At 47.0% G+C, this 26,262-nt stretch overlaps 1 protein-coding gene and 1 pseudogene across 1 annotated transcript in view; one reads left to right on the top strand and one right to left on the bottom strand.

Annotated features, from left to right (window-relative positions):
• The window catches only part of heg1 (heart development protein with EGF-like domains 1), a 178,788-nt gene extending 159,800 nt beyond the window's left edge, over positions 1 to 18,988 (bottom strand). The window contains exon 1 of the mRNA XM_072473269.1: positions 18,291 to 18,988. Within this exon, the coding sequence (XP_072329370.1) occupies positions 18,291 to 18,576 (286 nt within the window). The 5' untranslated portion in view covers positions 18,577 to 18,988. The remainder of the gene's footprint in view (positions 1 to 18,290) is intronic.
• Positions 18,989 to 19,961: 973 nt separating this feature from the next.
• Positions 19,962 to 20,810, top strand: LOC140406688 (nuclear cap-binding protein subunit 2-like; annotated as a pseudogene).
• Positions 20,811 to 26,262: the final 5,452 nt, after the last annotated feature.

The raw sequence follows: 26,262 nt of genomic DNA, 5'->3' as shown, positions 1-26,262 counted from the left end.
CAAGTACTCTGCAACAACAGTTTAGAGCTGGGGGTATTCTAAAAATTGGAAGGAAACCACTGAGCTCAGAAGGTACCTTGTTTGAAAATGATTTTGTGACACACCCTTTGTGCAAGCCCTTTCTGCAGTAAAAATGGCAGGAACCTTTGGCACTACAGGACCGTATGATGAGAACACCGGGAAGTGGAGTTGATATACTGAAAGATTCATTTATTTTGGCCAAATTAATAAAATTACAACAGGTATTATAGTCCCAACTTTCCTGGGGGTGGGGGTGGGGGTGGGGGTGGGGGTCGGGGTGGGGGTGGGGGGGGGGGGTGGGGGGGGTGTTGGCTGGAGAACCTTCAACCTCCTGCAAAGTCTGGTGCCGCCAAAAAAAACAGTCTCAAAAACCCATGTTGAGATTGTGGAGATATTGCAGGGCCACTTCTGATCTAAACCTTTGGCCATCGCAGAGAGGTTCAGGTTCTATAAATGGGCAGGATTCTCCACTGGTGGGATTCTCCGTTTTTCCGGCGCCCGGGGGTTTCCCGATGGCATGGGGCTGCCCCACAATAGGAAACCCCATTGACCAATCGGCATAACGGAGAATCCCGCCGGCGGGTCGAGGCAGAAATGTGTCGCGGCGGGGCGGAGAATCCAGCCCAATGTAACCAACAAGAAAGTGAATCGATTGCAGTATTTGCAGCTGCTTCGAAGAAATTAGCTGAATACTGTGAATTTGGAGATGTCTTGCATGACACCATTGGAGACAGACTAGTGAGTGGGTTAAGGAGTGAAGCTATCTAATAAAGGCTGCTAACAGAAAGCAACTTAAACCTAAAGAAGGCATTAGAAGTCACAGTCTCTATAGAATTAGCAGTTAAGGAAGCCCAACAACTAAATTCAAGCACTAAAATGCATCAAATGTTGGCTGAGATCTGAAGACAGACACAGGTTTGAAATTACCACTGATGTGCAAAAACTGATCATGCAGCAGCAGACTGCTGGTGCAAAGATGCTAAATGTAGGAATTGTGGTAAAAAGGGGCATACCGAATGTGCATGTTGGAGAAATAAGCAACACGTTTCAAATAAGAACTATAAAAAGCAAGAACCAAATATATCAAATGGAAAACGGAATAGATACACGTGATACAAAAAAGGTGCAAAAATGGACCAGTCACTGTCAGATGACAAACTCTCATTGAACGTACTGGCCATTGCGGGCAGAACAAACCTTTACTGGGTCATCAGTTTACTGGAGGAAAACCGGTGAAAATGGAGGTGGACCCTGGTACAGCCATCTGAGCCATTACCATAAAACCCTCAAAGATGACTCTTAAAACATGTACTGGGAAAGTAGTTCCGTTGACGGGCTGTATCAATCAAATGTGCAACTAAGTGAACAGACAACAGAGTTGTCTCTGCACATCATTAAAGGTAACTATCCAGCCCTAATTGGGAGGATGATTGGAGAGAATCAAGCTAAACTGGTGGCATGGTGGTTAGCACTACTGCCTCACAGCACCAGGCACCCAGGTTCTATTCTGGCCCTGGTTGACTGTCTGTATGGACTTTGAATGTTCTCCCCGTGTCTACCTGGGCTACCTCTGGGTGCTCTGGTTTCCTCCCACAGTCCAAAGATTTGCAGCTTAGTTGGATTGGCCATGCTAAATTGTCCCTTAGTGTCCAAATATGCGCAGTTTAGGTGGATTTGCCATGATCAATCTGCGGGGTTAAGTGGAAGGGGCGGAGGTGTGGACCTGGGCAAAGTGATCTTTTGGAGGATCAGTGCAGATGGGCCGAAAGGCCCCCCTTCTGCACTGTAGGGATTCTATGTAAACCTAGTGAAGATTTTAAAGAAACATTCCATGGTCTTTAATGGAAAGCTGGGAATCATGAAAGAGATCTGAGTCAAGCTAAAGACTAAGGATGAAGGCCAAGCAAGATGCTTAAAGGCTAGGTCGGTGTTGTACACCATCAGGCCAAAGGTCGAGGCAGAATTAGAGAGGCTGGTCAAGGCGGGGGCCTTCAAACCCATTCATGGAAGTGATTGGGTCATGCCCATTGTATCCATGATGAAGGAAGATGGGTCAGTACACATGTGCGGTGATTTTAAAGTCACCATCAATCCGGTTCTGTGTGTAGACAATACATTCACCTTTAATTGATGATTTATTTGTCGGGTTGGCTGGAGGCCAATGTTTCAGTAAAGTTGACCTTAGTCAAGCTTATCTCCAGATAAATGTAAATCCAGATTCACAACAATATTTGACAACTGTGACACACAAAAGGCTACTCAGATATAAAAGACTTCCATTTTGCGTCATGTCCGCACCTGCATTGTTCCAACGTGGCATGGATCAAATTCTAAGCAGACCTGAAAAAGTCCAGTGACTTATTTAGTCCAGTGACTTATCTTAGATACTGGACAGGATGAAGAAGAGAATCTTCAAAATTTAAATGCCATACTCCAGAGACTAGAATAATGTGGACTATGATTATGGAACGATAAATGTGAATTCTTCAAATCTTCTATTAATTACCTGGGGCACGTCATAGGTGCATAAGGACTGCACAAATCACCCTCAAAAGTAAAAGTAAAAGCCATAACTGAGGCAACCTACACCTCAAAATGTAAATCGGCTTTGTTCATTAAACTATTATGGAACGTTTGTCCCTAATCTAGCAACTATTCTCAAGCCTTTACAAAACTTATTGTGTCAAAACCGGAAATGGAAATGGGTGGAGCAGTGCAAGAAGGCCTTCTTGCGAGCTAAAGAGGCACTCTTTAGGGCGGATGGTGGCATACTGGTTAGCACTGCTGCTTCACAGTGCCAAGGATTTGGGTTAAATTCCATTCTCCCCTGTCTGCGTGGGTTTTCTCCGGTTGCTCCGGTTTCCTCCCACAGTCCAAAGATGTATAACGGGGGGGGGTTCAGTTATATGGAGAATTAGAAAAGCAAAGTTAAAGGAGAGGGTAGAAGTGCAGGTTAATGATGACGCCTTTCAACCAGTTAAAGGAGCCGAGGGCTCAGGAGAGGTTAGTAAAGTTTCCAGACCACGTAATACAACAGAGGGTAAAGAAGGTGGCAGGAATCTAACCTCAGGCAGAGAAAAAAAGGTGACAAGTATGAGAAGGGAGGTGGTCAATGCAGGATTTAGGGTGTTGTACCTAATGCGTGCAGTATTTGGAACAAGGTAAATGAGCTTGTTGCGCACATTGAAATTGTCCGGTACGATGTTGTGGACATCACAGAGATGTGGCTGCAAGGGTATCAGGGCTGGTATCTAAATATCCAAAGATATGTGTTCCTAGTGAAAGGACAAGCAGATGGGCAAAGGGTGCGGGGTTGCATTGTTAGTAAGGAATGAAGTTAAATCGATAGCAGGGAGCGATATAGGATCAGAAGCCCTAGAATCTCTTGTTGGTAGAGTTGAGGAATCGCAAAGGTAAAAAGACCCTGATGGGAGTTATGTACAGCCCCCCTAGCAGATGTGGGGCAGAAAATAAATCAGGAGATAGAAAAGGCATATAAAAAACGCAATATTACAATAATCATGCGGGTTTCAATATGCAGGTGGACTGGAAAAATTAGGTTGGCAGTGGATCCCAAGAAAAGGAATTTGTTGAATGTCTAAGAGATGCTTTTTGGGATCAACTGACAGCCTACTAGGGAATAGGCAATTCTGGATTTGGTTTAATGAGGGAGACTTGATTAGGGAACTTAAGGTGAAGGAACCCTCAGGGTTTAGAGACCTAGGGGCGAAATTCTCCTACCCACCCCGCCACATTTCTGCGCCGACCGGCCGGCGGGAGTCTCCGTAACACCGGCCGGTCAATGGGGTTTCCCATTGTGGGGCAGCCCCACGCCGTCGGGAAACCCCCCGGTGCCGGCAAAACGGAGACTCCCGCCGGCGGAGAATGACGCCCCACAACATGATAGAACTTACCCCGCCGTTTGAGAGGGAGAAGCTGGAATCAGATGTAACGGTATTATAGTTAAATAAGGGTAACTACAAAGACATGAGGGAGGAGCTGGCCAGAGTCGATTGGAAAAGGAGCCGAGCAGGGAAGACAGTGGAACAGCAATTGCAAGAGTTTATTGGGGGTTATTTGGGAGGCACAACAAAATTCATCCCAAGGAGGATGCAACATGCTAAGGGAAGGACGAGGCATCCATGGCTGACGAGGGGAGTCAAGGGCAGCATAAAAGCGAAAGAAAAAGCATACAAAGGGGTGAGGGTTAGTGGGGAGCAAGAGGATTGGGAAGCCTTTAAAAACAAGCAGAGGGTATTTGTTTATTTGTTTATGTTAACATGCGGGCTAATGTTTGCGGGTTTGGTGGGAGGATGGTGATGTGTTGGGTGTTCTGGATCACATACAGGTCACCAACACTTGAAGTAGTGCAACACTATTTTATTAGAAGGTTAACTATTTAAACATACTTGAACTGTGGGTAAATACAATACCAGCTTTAACTAAAGACCTTTGCCTTGTCCTAACCAGTTGATGCACTCAGCACATGGTGAATGTCTGTGTTGCAGGCTGTGAGCTCTGTGCTCCTAGCTAGCTGCTACTCGAATGAGCAGGAACTCTGATGTCCCCTGTCTTTATAGTGCGTGTGCTCTCACTGGCGATTGGCGGCGGTGCTGTGTATGTTGATTGGTCCCACTGTGTGTCCATCAGTGTGTGTCTGCACCATGATATACTGGTGTAAATTATGACATCCCCCCTTTTATATTAAAAAATGTGCCTGCGTGACAATAAATCGTGTGTGGTGAATGTTCCTGACTATGTGTGTGCGAAATATTTACAGGACAATGTACATTAAACTAAGCTATTTACAAGGGAAGGTGCCTGGTACAGAAAAAAACAGTGTGTCACACAAATAACGAGATGAACACTATATACAAACCACTTGAACGAAAGAACAGAACAGACCAGAGAGTCCATTAGTGCAAAGTTCACAAATTAAGTCTCCGAGGTGGCGACGAATTCTGGTTGACCGCCTCAAGGGTGGGTCAGGAGCCACCAGCTGAGGAGCGGGCTGGACTGCGTCAGAGTGAGGAGGATGCAGAGTAACCGGAATCTCTGCATAGTCCAGGTCAGGAACAACAGGAGGGCGTGGCGGAGGAACAAGTAGCGAGCGCGGATCGAGACGAAGGGCACGCCAATTACGGCGCAGAATGGAACCATCCGGTAGACGAACCAGGAACGAGCGGGGAGCCACCTGCCGAAGAACCACAGCAGTTGCAGACCAGCCACCATCCGGAAGATGGATGCGGACGTTGTCATCTGGAGCCAGAGCAGGGAGATCAGCTGCACGGGAGTCATGAGCCGCCTTGTGCTGTGCACGAGACAGTTGCATTCGTTGAAGGACTGGAACGTGGTTGAGGTCTGGGACGTGAATGGACGGCACCGTCGTCCTCAGGGTGCAACCCATGAGCAGCTGGGCTGGCGACAGGCCAGTGGACAGTGGGGCCGAGCGATAGGCCAGCAGGGCGAGGTAGAAGTCGGATCCCGCATCGGCAGCCTTGCAGAGGAGCCGTTTGACTATGTGGACGCCCTTCTCCGCTTTGCCATTGGACTGGGGGTACAGGGGACTGGATGTCACATGCACAAAGTTGTACCTCCTGGCAAAGTTGGACCATTCCTGGCTTGCGAAGAAGGGGCCATTGTCCGACATCACAGTGAGTGGGATGCCGTGACGAGCAAAGGTGTCCTTACAGGCACGGATGACTGCAGATGATGTGATGTCGTGCAACCGTATCACCTCCGGGTAGTTTGAAAAATAGTCTACAATCAGAACATAGTCCCTGCCAAGCGCGTGGAACAGGTCCATGCCGACTTTGGACCAAGGGGACGTGACCCATTCATGGGGCTGTAGGGTCTCATGTGGTTGGGCCGGCTGGAACCGCTGACAGGTGGGGCAGGTGAGCACTGTGTTGGCGATGTTGTCATTGATGCCGGGCCAGTACACTGCCTCTCGGGCCCGTCGGTGGCACTTCTCCTCGCCAAGATGGCCCTTATGTAGCTGTTCCAAGGCGAGCTGGCGCATGCTGTGCAGGATAACAATACGGTCCAGCTTCAGGAGGACACCATTGACTACCGCCAGATCGTCTCTGATGTTATAGAACTGCGGGCATTGGCCCTAAGCCACCCGTCTGTTAGGTGGCGCATGACACGCTGTAGCAAAGGGTCAGCCGCAGTCTCGCGGCGAATTTGGACGAGGCGTACATCCGTGGCCGGTAGATTGGAAGCCACGAAGGCCACATGGGCGTCAACCTGGCAGACGAATCCCGCTGGGTCACAAGGGATGTTGACTGCCCTGGGCAGAGCGTCGGCCAAGATCAGGTCTTTGCCCGGGGTGTATACGAGCTGAAAGTCGTATCGCCGGAGTTTGAGCAGAATGCGCTGGAGGTGAGGCGTCATGTCGTTCAAGTCTTTCTGTATTATATTGACCAGCGGGCGATGGTCGGTCTCGACGGTGAATTGGGGAAGGCCGTACACATAATCATGAAATTTGATGACACCAGTCAACAGGCCCAGGCACTCCTTTTCTATCTGCGCGTAGCGCTGTTCCGTGGGGATCATGGCGCGTGACGCATATGCAACGGGGGCCCATGATGAGGTCTCATCGCGTTGCAGGAGCACTGCCCCAATGCCAGATTGGCTGGCATTGGTCGAAATTTTTGTCTCTTTCGTTGGATCAAAAAAGGCCAATACCGGGGCTGTGGTAAGTTTGGTTTTAAGCTCTGTCCATTCGCTCTCGTGGGCAGGAAACCATTGGAAGTCTGTCGTCTTCCTGACCAGGTTCCTGAGAGCTGTGGTATGAGAGGCGAGGTTAGGGATGAACTTCCCTAGGAAGTTGACCATGCCCAGAAATCAGAAGACCACCTTCTTGTCCTCTGGCTTTTTCATGGCTGTGATGGCAGCCACCTTGTCCGCATCTGGCCGCACACCCAACTGGGAGATGTGGTCACCTAGGAACTTGAGTTCCGTCCGGCCAAAGGAGCATTTGGCTCTGTTGAGGCATAGGCCCTGCTCCCGTATGCGTTTGAACATGCGCTGGAGGCGACTGACATGCTCCTGCGGGGTGGTGGACCAAATGATTATGTCGTCAACATAGACGCGAACACCTTCAATGCCTTCCATCATTTGTTCCATGATCCTGTGGAATACTTCTGACACCGATATGATCCCAAATGGCATCCTGTTGTAACAATATCTGCCAAAAGGGGTGTTAAGGGTACACAGTTTCCTGCTGGATCTGTCTAGTTGAATTTGCCAGAATCCTTTCGAGGCGTCAAGTTTGGTGAAGAGCTTGGCGCGAGCCATCTCGCATGTGATCTCTTCGCGTTTGGGGATTGGGTAATGCTCCCTCATTATGTTGCGATTCAGATCCTTTGGATCAATGCAGATTCTGAGCTCGCCGGAAGGCTTCTTTACGCACACCATGGAACTGACCCAGTCGGTTGGTTCCGTAACTCTGGAGATCACTCCTTGGTCTTGGAGGTCCTGCAGCTGCTGCTTGAGGCGGTCCTTAAGGGATGCTGGGACTCTGCGAGGTGCATGCACCACAGGCGTAGCGTTCTGTTTGAGTATGATCTTGTGAGTATATGGGAGCGTGCCCATGCGTTCGAAGAAGCCGCGGTGCTGGTCGATGATGGCGTTGAGTTGCGCCCTGAAGTCAGCATCCTGGAAGGCAGACGAGTCATCAGGAGAGAGAGAGTGAACTCTTTGAACGAGGTTTAGCAATTTGCACGCCTGTGCACCAAGCAGAGAGTCCTTCGAGGAGACCACGATTTTGAAAGGAAGGATGGCTTTTCATGACCTGTGCGTCACTTTGAGTTGTCATGAGCCGGTAGCAGGAATGAAGTTGCCATTGTAGTCCAATAGCTGGCAGGCCGATGGGAGAATGGTTGGTTTGACACGAAGGCTTTGGAAAGCAGACCACGCCATGAGATTGGCGGAGGCACGAGTGTCCAGGCGGAATCGTATTTGGGACCGTGTTGACCGTCAGGGTGGCACACCACTCATCGTCTGGATCGATGCTGTATACCGACAGCGGCTGGTGTCTTTGCTTCGGGGACAGCCTGTTTTTCGTTGCGACACCGACTCGAAAAGGCGCCTTCGGGTCCTCGGTGTCACTGCTGTGTGGGAGGTCGGAATCGGACTCGCTGACCGTGGGTTGAATTGCCCGAACATTCCTGCGAGGCTGGCTGAAGCGATATGAACTGGAAGGCTGAGCTGCTCGACAGCAGGCAGCATAGAGGCCAAGTCTTCCACATCGTAGGCATTGTCGAGATTTTGCGGGGCATTGCCGCTTTAAATGGGCGGAGCCACAGTTGCCGCACGTCGTGACGTCAGCACGTTCGCTGCGCCACCGCGCATGTGCGTGTGGTCCTGCGTGGTGTGCGCCTGCGCATTACGTTCCTCCATGTCGCCGTCCCCTCGTTTGGTGCGTACAAGCGCGGGAGTCCACGAAAAGCACGCAAAATGGCCGCCCTCATCCAGGCTGAGACCCTGGAGGTGTTCAATCACTTGGACCTGTTCCGCCTCGTGGGGACCTTGCCACGCCCTTTCAGCCGCTTGTATATGGGAGCACCGACTGGTGGCATTTTCATGTAGGACACAGATCTCGATGGAGTTCGCTAGGGTGAGTTGCTTTATTTTGAGGAGCTGCTGACGTAGGGGATCCGACTGAACACCGAAAACGATCTGGTCGCGTATCATGGAGTTGGAGGTGGGCCCGTAGCTGCAAAATTGCGCAAGGATGCGGAGGTGCGTAAAAAAGGATTGGAAAGGTTTGTCCTTACCCTGCAAACGCTGCTGGAACACGTAGCGTTCAAAACTTTCATTCACCTCTACGCTGCAGTGAGTGTCACATTTGAGGAGAACCGTCTTGAACTTCGTCTTGTCTTCATCATCTGCAAAGGTGAGAGAGTTGAAAATATGGATGGCATGGTCCCCGGCCGTGGAGAGGAGAAGAGCAATCTTTCTGGTGTCCGAGGCACCCTCCCTGTCCGTGGCTTCGAGGAAGAGCTGGAAGCGTTGTTTGAAAATCTTCCAGTTGGCCCCGAGGTTGCCGGCGATGCAGAGTGGCGGCGGCAGGCTGATGTTGTCCATGTTGCAGAATGACGGAATGCTGACGGAAGGCAGATCACTTGCAGGTAGGTCTAAGAAGTGCTAGTATGCAACCACACCTGCTATCATGATATGTTGGGTGTTCTGGATCACATACAGGTCACCAACACTTGAAGTAGTGCAACACTATTTTATTGAAAGGTTAACTATTTAAACATACTTGAACTGAGGGTAAATACAATACCAGCTTTAACTAAAGACCTTTGCCTTGTCCGAACCAGTTGATGCACTCAGCACATGGTGAATGTCTGTGTTGCAAGCTGTGAGCTCTGTGCTCCTAGCTAGCTGCTGCTCGAATGAGCGGGAACTCTGATGCCCCCTGTCTTTATAGTGCGTGTGCTCTCACTGGTGATTGGCTGCGGTGTTGTGTATGTTGATTGGTCCCACTGTGTGTCCATCAGTGTATGTCTGCACCGTGATATACTGGTGTATATTATGACAGATGGGATTGTTGTTATTGATATGGGGATTGACATTGCATTCGTTACTGATTATTGTTTTTTGTTGGTGGGTGCATTTGGAAGAAAATGTGAAAAAGGAGAATAAAAATATATTTTTTAAAAAGCAAGCAGAGGGCCACTAAAAAAGCAATAAGGGGAGAAGATGAAATATGAGTGCAAGGTAGCTAGTGATATAAAAGAAGGCAGGAAGAGTTTTTTTCAATATATAAAGGGTAAGAGAGAGGCAAAATTAGACATTAGACCACTGAAAAATGAGGCTGGAGAAGTAATAATAGGAAACAAAGAAATGGCAGAAGGACTGAATAGTTACTTTGCATCAGTCTTCATGGTGGAATACACCAGTGGGATGCCAGAGCTCCAGGAGAATCGGGGGCGTAGGTGAGTGTAGTGGCCATCACTAAGGAGAAGGCTTTGAGGTAACTGAAAGGTCTGAAGGTGGATAAATCACTTGGACCAGATGGACGACACCCCAGGGTTCTGAAGGAGTTAGCGGAGGAGATTGTGGCGACATTGGTGGGGATCTTTTATGAATCACTGGAGGCAGGGAGGGGCACAGAGAATTGAAAAGTAGTTAATGTAACTTGGCTGTTTAAGAAAGGAGGGAAGCAGAAGACAAGAAATTATAGGCCGGTTAGCCTGACTTCGGTCATTGGTAAGATTTTATAGTCCGTTATTAAAGTTGTGATCGTAGAGCACTTGGACGTGCATAATAAAAGAGGACTGAGTCAGCACAGCATTGTCAAGGGGAGTTCATGTCTGACAAATCTGTTAGAGTTCTTTGAGGAGGTAACATGGAAGTTCGATAAAGGAGAACAGTGACGTGATTTATTTAGATTTCCAGAAGGCCGTTGACAAGGTGCTACATAGGAGACTGTTAAATACGTTAAGAGCCCATGGTGTTAAATGTAAGATCCTGGCATGGATAGAGGATTGGCTGACTGGCAGAAGGCAGAGAGTGGGGATAAAGGGGTCTTTTTCAGGATGGCAGCTTTTTCATGAGTCGGTGCTGGCACCACAACTTTTAACAATATAATTAACGATCTGGAAGAAGGAACTGAGGGCACCATTGCTAAGTTTGTAGTTGATACAAAGATGTGTGGAGGGACAGGTACTTTGAGGAAGCAGGGGGCAGCAGAAGGACTTGAACAGGCTAGGAGAGTGGCAAAGAAGTGACAGATGCAATACAAAGTGTAAAAGTGTGAGGTTATGCACTCTGGAAGGAGGAATGGAGGCGTAGACTATTTTCTAAATGGGGAAATGCTTAGGAAATCAGAAGCACAAAGAGACTTTGGAGTCCTTTGTCACGATTCTCTCATTGAAACTTATAGGATACTGTGAGGTCCGATAGAGTGGACGTGGAGAAGATATTTCCACTAGTAGGAAAAACTAGAACCAGAGGGCCCAATCTCAGACTAAAGGGACAATCCTTAAAAACAGATATGAGGAGGAATTTCTTGATCCAGAAGGTGGTGAGTCTGTGGAACTCTTTGCCGCAGAAGGCTGTGGAGGCCAAATCACTCAGTGTCTTTAAGACAGAGGTAGATAGGGGGCGGAATTCTCCGTTTCTGCAGCTAAGTGCCGACGCCGGCGTTTGACCGTGTGTTTCATGGTCGGCAAATCGGCGTGAACCCCTCACTGATTCCGGTACCGGTGCTGTGTGAAACGGCCACAGATCGCGCAGAAAATGGCCAGAGAATGGCCAGGTCCCAGGTCGCGCATGCGCACGTCTGACGACCTGTAGTGGTCGCGCCGTGCAATATGGCGCTGGCTGTGCGCTGACCCGACCCGCAAATGCGACCCAAGGGAACACCCCCTGGCCACCCCCACCAATCCCCCGAGCCTTCGCTGAAGGACCCCCGGCCAGCAGCACGGATCCTGGCCTAATGTGGCGCCGCTGGAGACAGTCCGCAGCCGCCACGCTGAGTTCACGATTTTTGTGAGGACACATGTCCCACGCCATCGGGAACTCGTCCCATCGGGGGATGGAGCATCGCGAGTGGGCTGGCCGATGAGGCACCAACGGCATCGCAACTGTGCGCAGTGCACATCACGATGATGCCGGTTTGGAGCGGGCGAAGCCTCGCAAACCTGCGCCACGCCCGATTCCAGGTTCGGAATGGATTCTCCGCCCGATCGCCAACTACGATATCGGCGCCGGGCAACAGAGAATCCCGCCCAGGGCCTTGATTAATAAGGGGATCAAGGGTCATGGGGAAAAGGTAGGAGAATGAGGATGAGAAAAATATCAGCCATGATCGAATGGCGGAGCAGATTCAATGGGCTGAGTGGCCTAATGCTGCTCATATGTCTTATGGTCTTATGTGCAGGTTAGGTGGATTGGCCAAGTTAAAAGATATCCCCTTAGTGTCCAGAGATGTGCAGGTTAGGTGGGGTCATGGGGTTAGGGCAGGGGAGTGGGCCTATTTTCAGAGGGTTGCTACAAATTCGATGGGCCAAATAGTCTCTTTCTGTACTGTAGGGATTCTATGGTTCTACTAAAGCCAGAAGTCCTGACACACTTTGACCCAAAGTTACCATTGGAACTGGCGTGCGATGCGTCACCTGATGGGATGGGAGCTGTAGATTCTCACATAATGTCCAATGGTAAAGAGAAGCGTTTGCATCAACATCCTTGAACAAAGCAGAAATGAGCTACGCACAGATAGAGAAGAAAGCTCTAGGCATCATTTTCGGAAATAAATGTTTTTACCAATATCTATATGCACGGAAGTTGACTTTACTAACAGACCTGCAACCACTGACAACGATACTGGGGCCTCACACCGGTATTCCATCTCTAGCAGTGAGCTGAATGCAGAGACGGGTTTTGATGTCAGCACATACAATACAATATCGTCAATCAAATCTCCGTGGCAATGCTGATGGACTCTCTAGATTACCTTTACCTATCGAGTCATGAATGAATAATTTGAGTGGTAATATTTTCTATTTCTAACAAGACGATAACAACAGGACAAGGAAGAAGTATAGCATAAATAATCCACTACTGTCAGAAGTTATGGACATAGTACTTTGTGACAAGACCACGGGAGCTAACCCGGAGTTGAAGCCATATATTAATAATAATAATAATAATAATCACTTATTGTCACAAATAAGCTTCAATGAAGTTACTGTGAAAAGCCCCTAGTTGCCACATTCCAACGCCTGTTCGGGGAGGCTGGTAGGGGAATTGAACCCACGCTGCTGGCCTTGTTCTGCATTACAAGCCAGCTTTTTAGCCCACTGTGCTAAACCAGCCCCTTCATAGTACCCGCCTTCCCCCCATATCCCTTATTCACTTTAGTCCCAAGAGCTGTTTCTAATTCCTTTTTGAAATCACACAATGTTTTGGCCTCATCTACTTTCTGTGGTAGCGAATTCCACAGATATTACCTGAAGATCTAAACTATTCGTGCAGGCTGGTTGTCTCTTTTGGGAATGAGGGTCATAATTCTGCCGTTGTTAAGGAAATGTGTCCTAAACCAACTTTATGAAGGACATTGTGGGGTAATAAGAATGAAGGTGATAGCCAGGATCTATCTTTGGTGCTCAGGGATCAATAGCAAAATCGAGGAGAAGGTGGGCATGTGTTTGGTTTGTGCAAGGTTCAAAACCTGCCACCACGAGCACCTTTACATCCATGGGAATGACCAGAAGGGTCACGGCAAGGAGTTCATATAGATTATAGATTATACATGGAAACAAACATACATAGAAAATAAAAGCAGGCGTAGGCCATTTGGTGCTTCGGGCCTGCTCTGCCATTCATTATGATCATAGCTGATCATCAAATTCAATACCATGGTCCCGCCTTCCCTTATTCACTTTAGTCCCAAGAGCTATTTCTAATTCCTTCTTGAAATCACACAATGTTTTGGCCTCATCTACTTTCTGTGGTAGCAAATTCTACAGATTCAACACTCTCTGGGTGAAAAGATTTCTCCTCACCTCATCCTAAAAGGTTTACCCCTTAACCTCAGACTATGACCCCCTAGTTCTCAACTCCCCCATCATCGGGAACATTTGTTCTGAATCTAACCCGTCTACCCCTGTTAGAATTTTATAAGTTTCTATGAGATCCCCTCTCACTTTAAACGCCAATGAATATAATCCTAACCGATTTAATCTCTCCTCATAAGACAGTCCTGCAAACCCAGGAATCAGCCTGGTAAACCTTCGCTGCTCTCCCTCTGTAGCAAGAACATCCTTCTTCAGATAACGACACCAAAATTGCACACAATATTCCAGATGTTGCATTATCAACACCCTGTACAATTGCAGTAAAACATCTCTATACCTATACTCAAATCCTATGAAGGCCAACATACCATTTGCCTCCTTTACTACCTGCTGTACCTGCGTGCTTACTTTCAGCGACTGATGCACGAGGACACCAAGGTCTCGCTGACTATCCACGTCTCTTAATTTACACCAATTCAAGTAATAATCTGCCTTCTTCCTTCAATATTGTATCAATGTCTTCTTTAATCGACAATGCAACTCCAGAATCTTTTCCTTTATGTCTGTCCTTCCTAAACATTGAATAGCCCTCGATGTCTAGGTCACATCCTTGGTCACCTTGGAGCCATGTTTCCTTAATCCCAACTATATCATATCCCTTTATATTTATCTGCGCAACTAATTCATCCATTTTATTTTGAATGCTCTGTGCGTTCAGGTACAGAACCTTAAGGCTAGTATTTTTAACGTTCCTTGTCCGATTGCTACTATTTTTTAACTGTGTCCTTATCTGATTCTGGCCCTTGATTCCTCTGCCTATCACTTTCTTATTCTCCTAGCAGTCTTTTTCTCTTGTTCTTGATTCCCCTTGCTTTGAATCCTTACATAGGTTCCCATACCCCTGCCATATTAGTTTAAACCCTCTCCAACCACTCTAACAAGTACCCCCTCAAGGACATCAGTCCCAGTCCTTGACCGTTCCAGACCATTCGAAGGACAAATGTTTTTCATTGTGATAGATGTGCATTTGAAATGGCCTGAAGTCACCATTATAAAGACTATCATCCTTGGAGAGAACGATAGAAAGACTGGGTGAGATTTTTAAAAATACAGTTACCCTGAATAACAATTGACCACAGTTCATTTCACAAGAATGAACAAGTTATCTAAAGGAGAACGGAATCCGACACATCTGATCCGCTCCTTATCATCCTGCCACAAATAGGCTGGCTGAATAGATTGTTCAGACAATGACACATTCATTGAAGGTAACTCATGAACAAGGATCATTGTCAAAACGACTAAGCCAATTCCTGATGACATACAAGTATACAACATATTCGACAGCCCAAAGTTCTCTGGCATTACTCATGATAAAACGTTAGTTACGCACAGCCACTTGAGACAAGAGAAATTATTGAGAGGAAACAGCAAAGTCAAATTTTGCAATGTGAGAATAGGGCTACATTTTGTGTTTTTCAGAAAAGATGTATTGGCAAGGAACTATGCAACCAGTGAGAAGTGGATACCTGCCATCGTCTTAGCACAGACAGGACCGGTCTCATACACTGTTCAAACTTGGGACGATATAGTGGGGAGTTGACAAGTTGATCAACTTTTATCAACCATAACTAGTTTGCCAGAGACAGAATCAACCGAGAGGCTGAAACCAACTGTGCCAAGTGAAGACCTGGACATTCCTAAGGACCTGACAATACCAGAAACAACTGTGGAATAATAATAATAATAATAATAATAATAATAATAATCGCTTATTGTCACAAGTAGGCTTCAATGAAAAGCCCTTAGTCACCACATTCCGGCACCTGTTCGGGGAGGCCGGTACGGGAAGACAGTATTCCAGTTGAGGACACTTCAACACCTAGTCAACCTCCAAACCTACGTCAACTCTGGATGACGTCAAAACTACACCAAAAACACTAAAGGTTGCAGTCACACATGAAAATGCAGACGCCTGAGGTTTGCCAACACTGAAATCAATGTCCTCTGAAATGTCTAACTTATTGACTGTTGTGACAATAAATTGTTCATATTGTAAATTTTGACTGTTACTGTTCTATTATGTTTCATTGCATGAACCTCTAATATAAAGGGGGAGGAAAGTGTTGTGTATTCATGTTTGTTCCTAATTGGAACAAGATCACCTAAAGAGTCCGATCACGTGGCGTATTAATGACATCATCGGCTGTTTGCACGGGCAAATGGGCAGACTATCCTAACTGCTGCTGAGTAAACATCTTTCCATTAAAGCTCTTGTTTGTTTGTACCTTTGTGGTCTGCAAGCCTACTCTTTAAAAATACCACACAGTGCAGCATTGAGAAGAGTCTTGCATTGACTGCATTCTGGATGGGATATTAAACTGAAGTCCATCTGGCCAATCCAGGTGGATATTTAAAAATCCCCAGACACTATTTGAAGAAGATTCTTGGCCAGCATTTATTCCTCAACCAACATAATCAAACCAGACTAATTGATAATTATGAGATCTTATTGTGTGCAAATTGTTTGTTTATATTTTCTCAAGAGATGTGGATGCCACTGGCAAGGCTAATTGCTCTTCAACTGAGTGGCTTGCTAGGTGCACATTACTGTGGGTCTGGAATCACAAGTAGGCCGGACCAGGGAAGGAAGGCAGATTTCCTTCTCTTAAGCACATTAGTGAACCAGATGGGTTTTTAGACAATTGAAGTTGATTTAATCATCACTGTTACTGAGACTAGCTTTCAATTCCAGATTTATTAATTGAATTTAAATTCCACCAGCTGCTGTGGGATTTGGCCCCAGAACATTTGCATGAGCCGATGGCACTACCATCTTAACATGTTTAGCTAAAGAACAGTGATAATTCTTCAAAGCTTCATACTTCATTGGTTGCAAAACCTTTTGGAATGGCCTGAAGACATGGTATAATATAAGTGATACAAGTGCAAGTTATTTATTTTGGAGTGCTGTTGTGCAGCCGTTGAGCTTCTCTGGGGGGCTATATGTTGTCTACCCTTTCACAGATGCTTGCTGCCAGGATCCCTATAGTCAACAATTCTAAACACACAGCTTTCAAGCCAAGTTGCATATTTACTTCTGTTTCCAAACGCGGCAAATAAGATGATTCAAGAGTCTTCCAACATCATTGTTCTGTTGGGAGGTCACCAATGAAACTTGTCTGCTAGCTTGTCAGCTATGGCATGCTTCAAACTGCCCAGACAATCGCTTTGTTTTTAATTAGTATCTTTTCTCCTCAAAGTACTGAGACGCTGGGGTTTGTGCACAACAGTATAATTTGCTCTCCCACACCTTGCCCAAGAAGTTAAGTGTGAGTTTGGGCAGAGTGTTGGTCGAGCTATGAGAAAGTAAGGAGCATCAGAGCTGAGTACATACATCCTTCACCAGATATCCACAGAGTGACTTTCCCCATAGGAGCTCATTGGATAATGGATCAGGCAGGAGTTGGAACCATGGCTCACGGTGCCGACTTTATCAACAGGCCCAGCCTCTAATGTATATATTCTGTTCAAATGAAAATACTAACTCAAAGAGCCTGGCACAAGTTTATACTAAGTTAAAGTGACCAAATCCATTCACCACACTATACTCGCCCACCACATCCGCCTACACACAGTAGTTCATTTTACTCAAATGCTGGTTCGTAATTGTACCGACCTCTGAAATAAATATAGAACTCCAAGTTCATTTGCACACATGAAAGAATATATGACAGTCCAGAGGGGCGCCCAGCCAAATAAATGAAAACGCTAAAAAAAAACCTACAGATGCTGGAAATCTGAAGCAGAATGTTGAACATTTCTGTGGAAGGGTCTTCCATCTAAAAGGGTTGGTTGCCTTTTCCCTCTCAATATACCGAGTGCCGTCATCTTCAGCTTCTGTTTCTGACCTACACTTAACGTCTTGTGTTTTCTTAAAACAATCGCAGGAGAAAATAACTCGTACTTGCAGCGTTTAAGTAAAAGCCATTTTGGTTTAAATCTGCGCCGCCAAATTAAATACAGGGGCAAACGAGGCGAAATGGTCAGGGGCAAGACACCGTCAATAATATAAATCTTTGGATATAATTTGTATTCTGCAGGATTTAAAACTTCTGGGATGTTGTAGTACTTTGGCTGGCCTGTCACAAAACAACTTGATTGGCACACGCAAAAAATCACCTCAAACGCTAACTTATAATTGATATTTTAAAATTCCCAGTGATTTCTCTGGAGGATTTAAATGAGAATCTGGGTCCATGCCTGGCTCTTTCACTGGTGAATTGGTTCTGGTGGATGAGGGATAACCCCAGTCAGAGTGTTTGGTGCAGAAAGGCTTCAGGACTGTTAATACTTTGAACAGGACTCTCTTTAGAAAGAACAACATTACATGCTAGCATCGCAAACTGCTGGCGTTCTTTGCCTACAACTTGTTAGCAATGTGGGGGACAATGGATGAGCATAATCCACACACACCAATTAAAGACTATTCTAGGTTAATGTTAAAGATAGCCCTTTTCTAACTTTTACATCGTCGCCTGTTAGAAGATTATGAAGAGCTGAAGCAAGCTGCGAGGTAGTTTTTAAACAAAAGTTACTTTTGGATTTTAAACAAAAACCCACACACGTGCAGCTGCTGTGGGGACGCGGTGTTACAGAGGATGGGCTGGGCATGTGAAGTGCGGTTGCGGTGGAGAGAGAGAGAGAGAGAATTGTCCACGTCGGTTCACTTACCGCCAGCGGGCTGAGGAGGTGACTGCCGCCGATTAGTAGAGCTCAGGTCCGAAGTGGAGAGTGAGTCCGCCCCGGGGCTGCGAGTCCTCCAGCCGGGCTGCCAGCTCTGAGGAGAGTTCGCCTCCTCCCAGCTTATGCTTTCAGCCCCGGGGTTGCCTAGCGAGACGGGGGAGTGTGTGGAAGCAGAGCGGTCCGTGGAAGGGGCGTCAGCTCCGCCGTGCAGGGGTTTGGACAGGAGCAGCAGCATTAGGCTACTGATGGGGCAAATCAAAGCGCACGTTGCCATGATGATGCCTTTTCGCTTCGGGGGCTCTGGATTCCGTAAGCCAAACAAATATACAAAAACATACACACATACAAATAAAACGCCTTAGAGCCAAATCTGTGAGTGCCAAACAGTCGATCTTGAGTTTATGTGTGTTTACAGAGCTGGTCCCGCATTCCCCAGCTAGTTTAGCAGCTCCGATGTAGATATAATCCAGGGTAAAAATCCATCTTGAACTAAAACTCATCCGGCTGCATCCGAGTGACTACAGAGAGACAGGCTGGCCGATTTGACTGACTGACTCCTCCTAGGGGTCGGTGCTGATTTCCAGTTGAAGCCACGCTGATCCTCAAGAAACTCAAATAAACTACATCGGAACTAAAAACATGCCTTAGGAGGATGGAGGTGCATTTGTTTTTCAGTGCAGAATGGAGCACTTCATTTCCAAGATACATCGTCCTGGGAACGAGCAATGTGATTTTCTTTCTTGAGAAATAAATACAGATGGACTGCTGGGTGTGAACCATATATTGTAAGCTCAAGAGGGATTCACAATGCTGCACCTGATTCCTTTAAACTTCAAAAATCTCTGAAGTCAAATTTGACCCAACTCAAATAGCTTTCCAATATTTAAGTGGAAAATCTTCAAACTATAAATGTACCAAAGGGTACAAACCCGCGATCTGATTTTTTAAAAGCTCTAATTTCACAAATCAAGTTCCAGCACCTGCAATATTTTGCTGTTGTTTTGTTTCATATTGCAACATATCTGCATTCTAAGTGTATTTCATTTCCCCATGTGACTTGAAGCCTCTTAGTAAAGCAATGAAAGTCTGCCATGTTGGCTTTTGGGGCAAACTACAGCATAAACTACAAAGGGGATGTAAGGAAAAACCTTTTCACCCAGAGGGTGTTTTCACAGTAACTTCATTTGAAGCCTACTTGTGACAATAAGCGATTTTCATTTCATTTCATTTTCAGGCTGGTGGGAGTCTGGAACTCACTGTCTGAAAGGGTGTCGGGGGCATTTAAGAAGTATTTAGATGTGCACTTGTGATGCCAAAGCATGCAAGGCTATTGGCCAAGTGCTGGGAAATGGGATTAGATTACTTAGATGGTGTTTCTGACCACCACAGAACTGATGAGCCGAAGGACTTTTTCTGTGCTGTAGACCAGGGTTTTTCAAACTTTGGGTGCTGACCCATGGGCTGGTGTCGGGAGGGTCACAGAACGATCGGTCGTGGCATTCCCGATTACGGGAGAAGCGTCCAACGGCTGTGACTAGTTGTTAAAAATGCTGCCCACTGTCTGCCTTTTAAAGTTCAGAATGCTGGCCACGAGGGGCCGGTTTCCAGTGGGTGATTTCCTTGCTCCGGTTGCTAACCACCGCGGCTCTCTCCGGCGCTATGTCTGTGGGGCTGAACGTCCTCAACAGTGACTCAGACGTGGAGCTGCGCCAATACCGAGACCAGCACTTTCGCGGAAGCTGATATCATGGATTATCATAGAATTTACAGTGCAGAAGGAGGCCATTCGGCCCATCGAGTCTGCACCGGCTCTTGGAAAGAGCACCCTACCCAAGGTCAACACCTCCACCCTATCCCCACAACCCAGCAACCCCACCCAATACTAAGGGCAATTTTGGACAATAAGGGCAATTTATCATGGCCAATCCACCTAACCTGCACATCTTTGGACTGTGGGAGGAAACCGGAGCACCCGGAGGAAACCCACGCACACACGGGGAGGATGTGCAGACTCCGCACAGACAGTGACCCAAGCCGGAATCGAACCTGGGACCCTGGAGCTGTGAAGCAATTGTGCTATCCACAATGCTACCGTGCTGCTAATGAGCAGGACACATTACTGAGGTACAGCTGCACTCACTATGTTGGGAATCTGTCATTTTATACTTCCGAGGAACAGATATATAAACTCTTCTGAAAAAGCTGCGATGTAAAATGAATCATCATTTGGACAGAACTAAGAAACTTCATGCGGTTTCTGTTTTGTGGAATATTACAGACATAGTGATGCTGAACAGTGCATTAGATTTATTAATGGAACATGCTTGGATGATGGAATAATCAGAACAGATTGGGATACTGGCTTCAAAGAAGGCAGACAGTTTGGGTGAGGGAAATCTGGTGGTCAGGTATGTTGATGAATCTAGCACAGATTATGACGCTGGCAGAGGTGGATTTGGAAAACTGGTCCAGATGCAAAGAATCCCAGAACCAAGACAGAATTTCTAGACTTTCCCTGACTGTACATCTGAGAAAATGAAGCTAGAATCTTCATAGAAACCTGGGATTGAAGAAACCTGGGCAGCACAGTAGCACAAGTGGATAGCACTGTAGCTTCACAGCGCCAGGGTCCGCGGTTCGATTTCCCCGCTGGGACACTGTCTGTGCGGAGTCTGCACGTTCTCTTCGTGTCTGCGTGGGTTTCCTCCGGGTGCTCTGGTTTCCTCACACAGTCCAAAGACCTGAAGGTTAGGTGGATTGACCATGATAAATTGCCCTTAGTGACCAAAAAGGTTAGGAGGGGTTATTGGGTTACGGGGATAGGGTGGAAGTGAGGGCTTAAGTGGATCAGTGCAGACCCGATGGACCGAATGGCCTCCTTCTGCACTCTATGTTCTATATAATACAGCTGACATGTTAGTGCCTATAGCTTTGTGATGTGCATTCTTTCATTGGCCCAATTAACAATTTTTTACAGTTTCAAAAAAGAAACGCCGTGTTTCTGAGGTGCAATCATTGTGTCCGATTGTGGTTTCTAAAGTTGTAATTTTTGTCACTCCTAATAAAAATGGATTACAAAAAGAGAATGCTGGCCGCGACCACGTTTTAAATGTGAACGATGCAGTCTTCCTGCCAGAAGCAGTGGCAGAGAGCAGGTCACAGGCCTGGCACATACATTGACATCACACGCCCGGTATGTCCGTGCTTTCGGCGCAAAAAAATCAGAGCAGAGACTCCTACATTTTCTAGCTGCAAGCAAGCAAGTCAACAGGACTGTGAAGAACTGAACAAGGATCGATAAGGAAGAGAGAGCCAGAGACACAATCAGGCCAGGATCTCACAGAACAAACCATTACAAGGGGGCATAAATTTAAGGTGAATGGTGGAAGATATAGGGGGGACGTCACAGGAAGGTTCTTTACCCAGAGAGTAGTGGTGGCATGGAATGCACTGCCTGTGGAAGTAGTTGAGTCGGAAACATTAGGGATCTTCAAGCGGCTATTGGATAGGTACATGGATTACGGTGGAATGATGGGGTGTAGATTAATTTGTTCTTAATCTAGGACAAAAGTTCGGCACAACATCATGGGCCGAAGGGCCTGTTCTGTGCTGTATTTTCTATGTTCTATGTTCTAAGTGTATCTGCTGGAGAGTGCTGCACAGGAGTGTCTATGGCAGGACAAATTAATTCTAGTGTTAGCTCTGTACAGAGCGTCTGGCGACTAGCCAAGAAATAAAAAACTGAAATCAAGTACAAAGCAGTAGAAAGATGATTTCTTGAGGTATGGCTTTGTTAATTGTACCAATGCAAATCAGGATGCAACATGTATGTTATATGCAAGGAAGTACTGGCAAATGAGAGTTTAGAACCCTCAAAACTTCAAAGGCATTTGAAGATGAGCATGGCGAGTTTGAAGACAAACCTCTTGATCTTTTACAAAGGATGCAGAGAGAACTTAAATCATCAGCTGAAATCCTTAGCATAAATGCAACATTGAATAACAAAACAATTTTGATCATAAGGACCAAGCAGGCATTAAAGGTAAGCAAAAATTATCATGATGCCCCCGGAAGGTAGGGAGGTGGAGGTAGTGATCGCAATGGATGCAGAAAAGGCTTTTGATCGGGTAGAATGGGATTATCTGTGGGAGGTACTGGGACGGTTCAGATTTGGGCGGGACTTTATTGACTGGGTCAGGTTGTTGTATCAGGCTCCTGTGGCAAGTGTACGGATGAATAGGACAACATCGGACTATTTTAGACTGCACCGAGGGACGAGACAGGGATGCCCCCACTCCCCCTTGTTCGCGCTAGCTATAGAGCCGTTGGCAATTGCTCTGAGAGCCTCAAGGGGCTGGAAGGGGCAGGTCCGTGGGGGGGGGGGGGAGCACAGAGTCTCGCTCTATGCAGCCGACCTGCTTCTGTATGTATCGGACCCAATAGAGGGGATGGAAGAAATCATGAGGATTCTAGGGGAATTTGGCCGGTTTTGGGGGTATAAGCTAAATATGGGGAAAAGTGAGATGTTTGCGGTCTAGGCGAGGGGACAGGAGAGGCGATTGGGGGAGCTGCCGTTTAGATTAGAGGGGGAAGCTTTACGTACCAGACATTCAAGTGGCGCGGGAATGGGACCGGCTGCAAAAATTAAATCTGGCCCAACTAGTAGAATGACGATTTTTGGAGATGGGCTGCGCTTCCGTTGTCACTGGCTGGGAGGGTGCAGACGGTGAAGATGACGGTCCTCCCGAGAGTCCTGTTTGTATTTCAGTATTTCCCCATCTTTATTCCACGGTCCTTTTTTAAACGGGTCAACAAAGTGATCACTGGCTTCGTTTGGGCAGGCAAAACCCTGTGAGTAACGAAGGTAATGCTTGAGTGGAGTCGGGGAGGGGGCGGGCTGACGCTGCCAAATTTTAGTAACTATTACTGGGCGGCGAATATAGCCATGATCAGGCAGTGGGTGGTGGGGGAGGGGTCGGCATGGGAGTGTATGGAGGCGGATTCATGCAAGGGCACCAGTCTGGGGGTGTTGTTAACTGTGCCTCTGCTGTTCCCGCCGGCACGGTACTCCACCAGCCCCGTGGTGGTCGCGGCCCTGAGAGTCTGGGGGCAATGGAGGAGACATGTGGGAGCAGAGGAAGCATTGGTCTGGTCCCCAATCTGTAATAATCACCGGTTTGCCCCAGGAAGTATGGATGGGGGGTTCCGGATATGGCGGAGAGCGGATGAGGATTGAGAGAATGGGGCACTTGTTTATAGAGGGGTGCTATCCGAGTATGAGGGCGCTGGAGGAGAAGTCTGGGTTGGCGAGGGGAAACAAATTCAGGTATCTGCAGGTGCAGGGCTTCCTACGTAAACAGGCGTCATCCTTCCCGCTCCTACTACTAAGGGGGATTCAGGACAGGGTAGTTTCCAGAGGGTGGGTAGGAGAAGGGAGCGTCTCTGACATTTACAAGGAACTTATGGGGGTCAGAGGAGACGCAGACAGAGGAGCTGAAGCGCAAGTGGGAGGAGGAGCTGGGAGGGGAGATGGAGGATGGCCTATGGGCGGACGCGTTGAGTAGAGTCAACACATCCGCAACATGTGCCAGGCTCAGCCTGACACAATTTAAGGTCATTCACCGGGCTCACATGACAGTGGCCCGGATGAGCAGATTCTTTGGGGTAGAAGACAGGTGTGCCAAATGTGCGGGAGGACCAGCGAACCATATCCACATGTTCTGGACATGTCCGAAGCTTAGGGGATTTTGGTGGGGGTTTGCAGATGACATGTCCACGGTGTTAAAAACAAGAGAGGCACTGAGTCCAGATGTGGCGATTTCCGGGGTGTCGGAAGACCCGGGACTCCAGGAGGAGAAAGAGGCAGACGTTCTGGCCTTTGCTTCCCTGGTAGCCCGGAGGCGGATACTATTAGCTTGGAGGGACTCAAAGCCCCCGAAGTCGGAGACCTGGCTATCGGACGTGGCTAGCTTTCTCTGTTTGGAGAAAATCAAGTTCGACTTGAGAGGGTTCGCCCGGAGGTGGCCACCGTTCGTTGACTTCTTTGTGGAAAATTAATCGTCAGCAGAGGGGGGAGGGGGGTGGTTAGTTTAGCTGAGAGTAGGGGGTTAATAAAGGTGGGACTTGTAAGGAAGGGAGACTGCTTTTGCACTACGTTTATAGTTTCATGTACATTATTTATTTTGTTGTTGTTACAATACCAAAAATACCTCAATAAAATGTTTATTAAAGAAAAAGGTAAGCAAAAATGGTGTGGCATGAAGATCAACCGGCGAGGGGTGCAAAGGTCTGCCGGTGTGAGTCTGAAAGGCCGGCTGGCTGGTAAAAGTGGGTCCCGAGAAATAACGTTTGAAAAACACTGTTGTAAACCTCTATGATTCTACGACTCGAAATGCTGAGAGACTATTACAAAAAGGCTGTTTGCATTGCCAGAATAAAAATAGTTCGCAATAGAATCTCCCTGCTAAGTTGGACTTATGCGAGACTCTTACTTAGGTTTGCATCGGGAAATTAGAGGCTGCGCATTCTGTTAAGAAAATGCTACATGGGTATTCTTACCCCCCCAGACAAACAGCATGATCATTTTGTCTACCTTGTGGAAAAAGACCATGGGGATGAAGATCAGTATGGATCTAAACAGGAAGAGGAACCTCGGCAGCACGTTTATTTTGATCCCCGCCAGGGAAAGTGGGAGTGCATCCCATCTCTGTAGTCCTTTTTGACTTCCTCCACCAAATTAGTCAGATTCAACTTGTGTCTCCGAATCCAGTCATGGGCTAGTTTGAATGGTAGTCCCACCAGCTCTGTCCCTCCCCCATTCGGGTTCACAGGGTTTGCCCTGTTCTTGCCCAGGCTGAGTATGTAGCCCGAGATGGCTACGAACTCTTCCGGAAGTTGCATAATTGCTTTCAAGAAGATTAAATACACCATCCGAGGGTTGGCCGAGGGCTTCCACAAAGCATGGGAGCCATTCATCAGCCTGTTCCAAGACCTGTTCAAGGCCAATAGCGACGAGGAAGAGAAGGAGGGGGTGAGAGGAAGGAAGGAAAAACAAAGGAGGACACACACAGGGGAAAGAAGCAGAGGGGGAGGGAGAAGGAAGGGAACCCAAGGGAGTCACAGAACGAAACATTGGAGAGGGGGGGGGGGGTGGGGGTGGGGGGGGGGGGGAGGGGGGGGGCATGTAGACCCCCGACGACAACATCTAAAAACCATAACAGAAAGAAGTGGAATGCAGTATGTCATGCCCAGGGCAGAAGTCAGCACTAAGAGGGAAATTAAGCTACCAATGGAGGAAAGGGAGGGAGGGGGGGGGGGGGTTGAAGCAGAAGCAGGGGACCACATGTAAAAATATCTGTATAAGAAATGACTTTATTTGTAAATACTAGATACACCTGAGCTATTACTCTCGAAAAACTGGAAAAGACAAAAAAAAATTGTTTTTTTTAAAGAAATTGCTGCAAGAACCCACCAGGTCCCTGTCCATTTTTGTGTCCATCAAATCTTCTAAGATCACTTCTGTTGAGCTTACCTGCAAAATACATTATGGCTTCATACAGATCACAGATAATGCACAGGAAATCGATTGTGACAAACTCGAACTGCGCTCAGTTTCGAATTTTAAAAGTTGCATTTTTATACTTTAAAATCAGCAAGTAATCGGTTATCTCTCAAATCTAATACAATGCCTTGCAAGATATTTTATCAAACAGGAATTCCCCTCGAAACTGCTACAGCAACAAGAACGCAATCAAACATGTCAACATTCACTGATTGGTCCTTTTGTTCATGTTTGTAATTGAAACACACCAACGGCAATCTGATTGTAAATGAGCCTTCCCAGCCTTTTAATAACATTTAAGATATGTTGATAAATTAAGACAGATAACGTGGCAGCAAAACTGATAAACAAAACATTAGTGAGAGCATGTAACTTGAAAAGTTCTTGAACTGAACTTTC

This window comes from Scyliorhinus torazame, chromosome 2 (genome assembly GCF_047496885.1).
Source record: "Scyliorhinus torazame isolate Kashiwa2021f chromosome 2, sScyTor2.1, whole genome shotgun sequence".
Taxonomy (NCBI): domain Eukaryota; kingdom Metazoa; phylum Chordata; class Chondrichthyes; order Carcharhiniformes; family Scyliorhinidae; genus Scyliorhinus; species Scyliorhinus torazame.
This window is presented reverse-complemented; position numbering and strand designations above follow the sequence as displayed.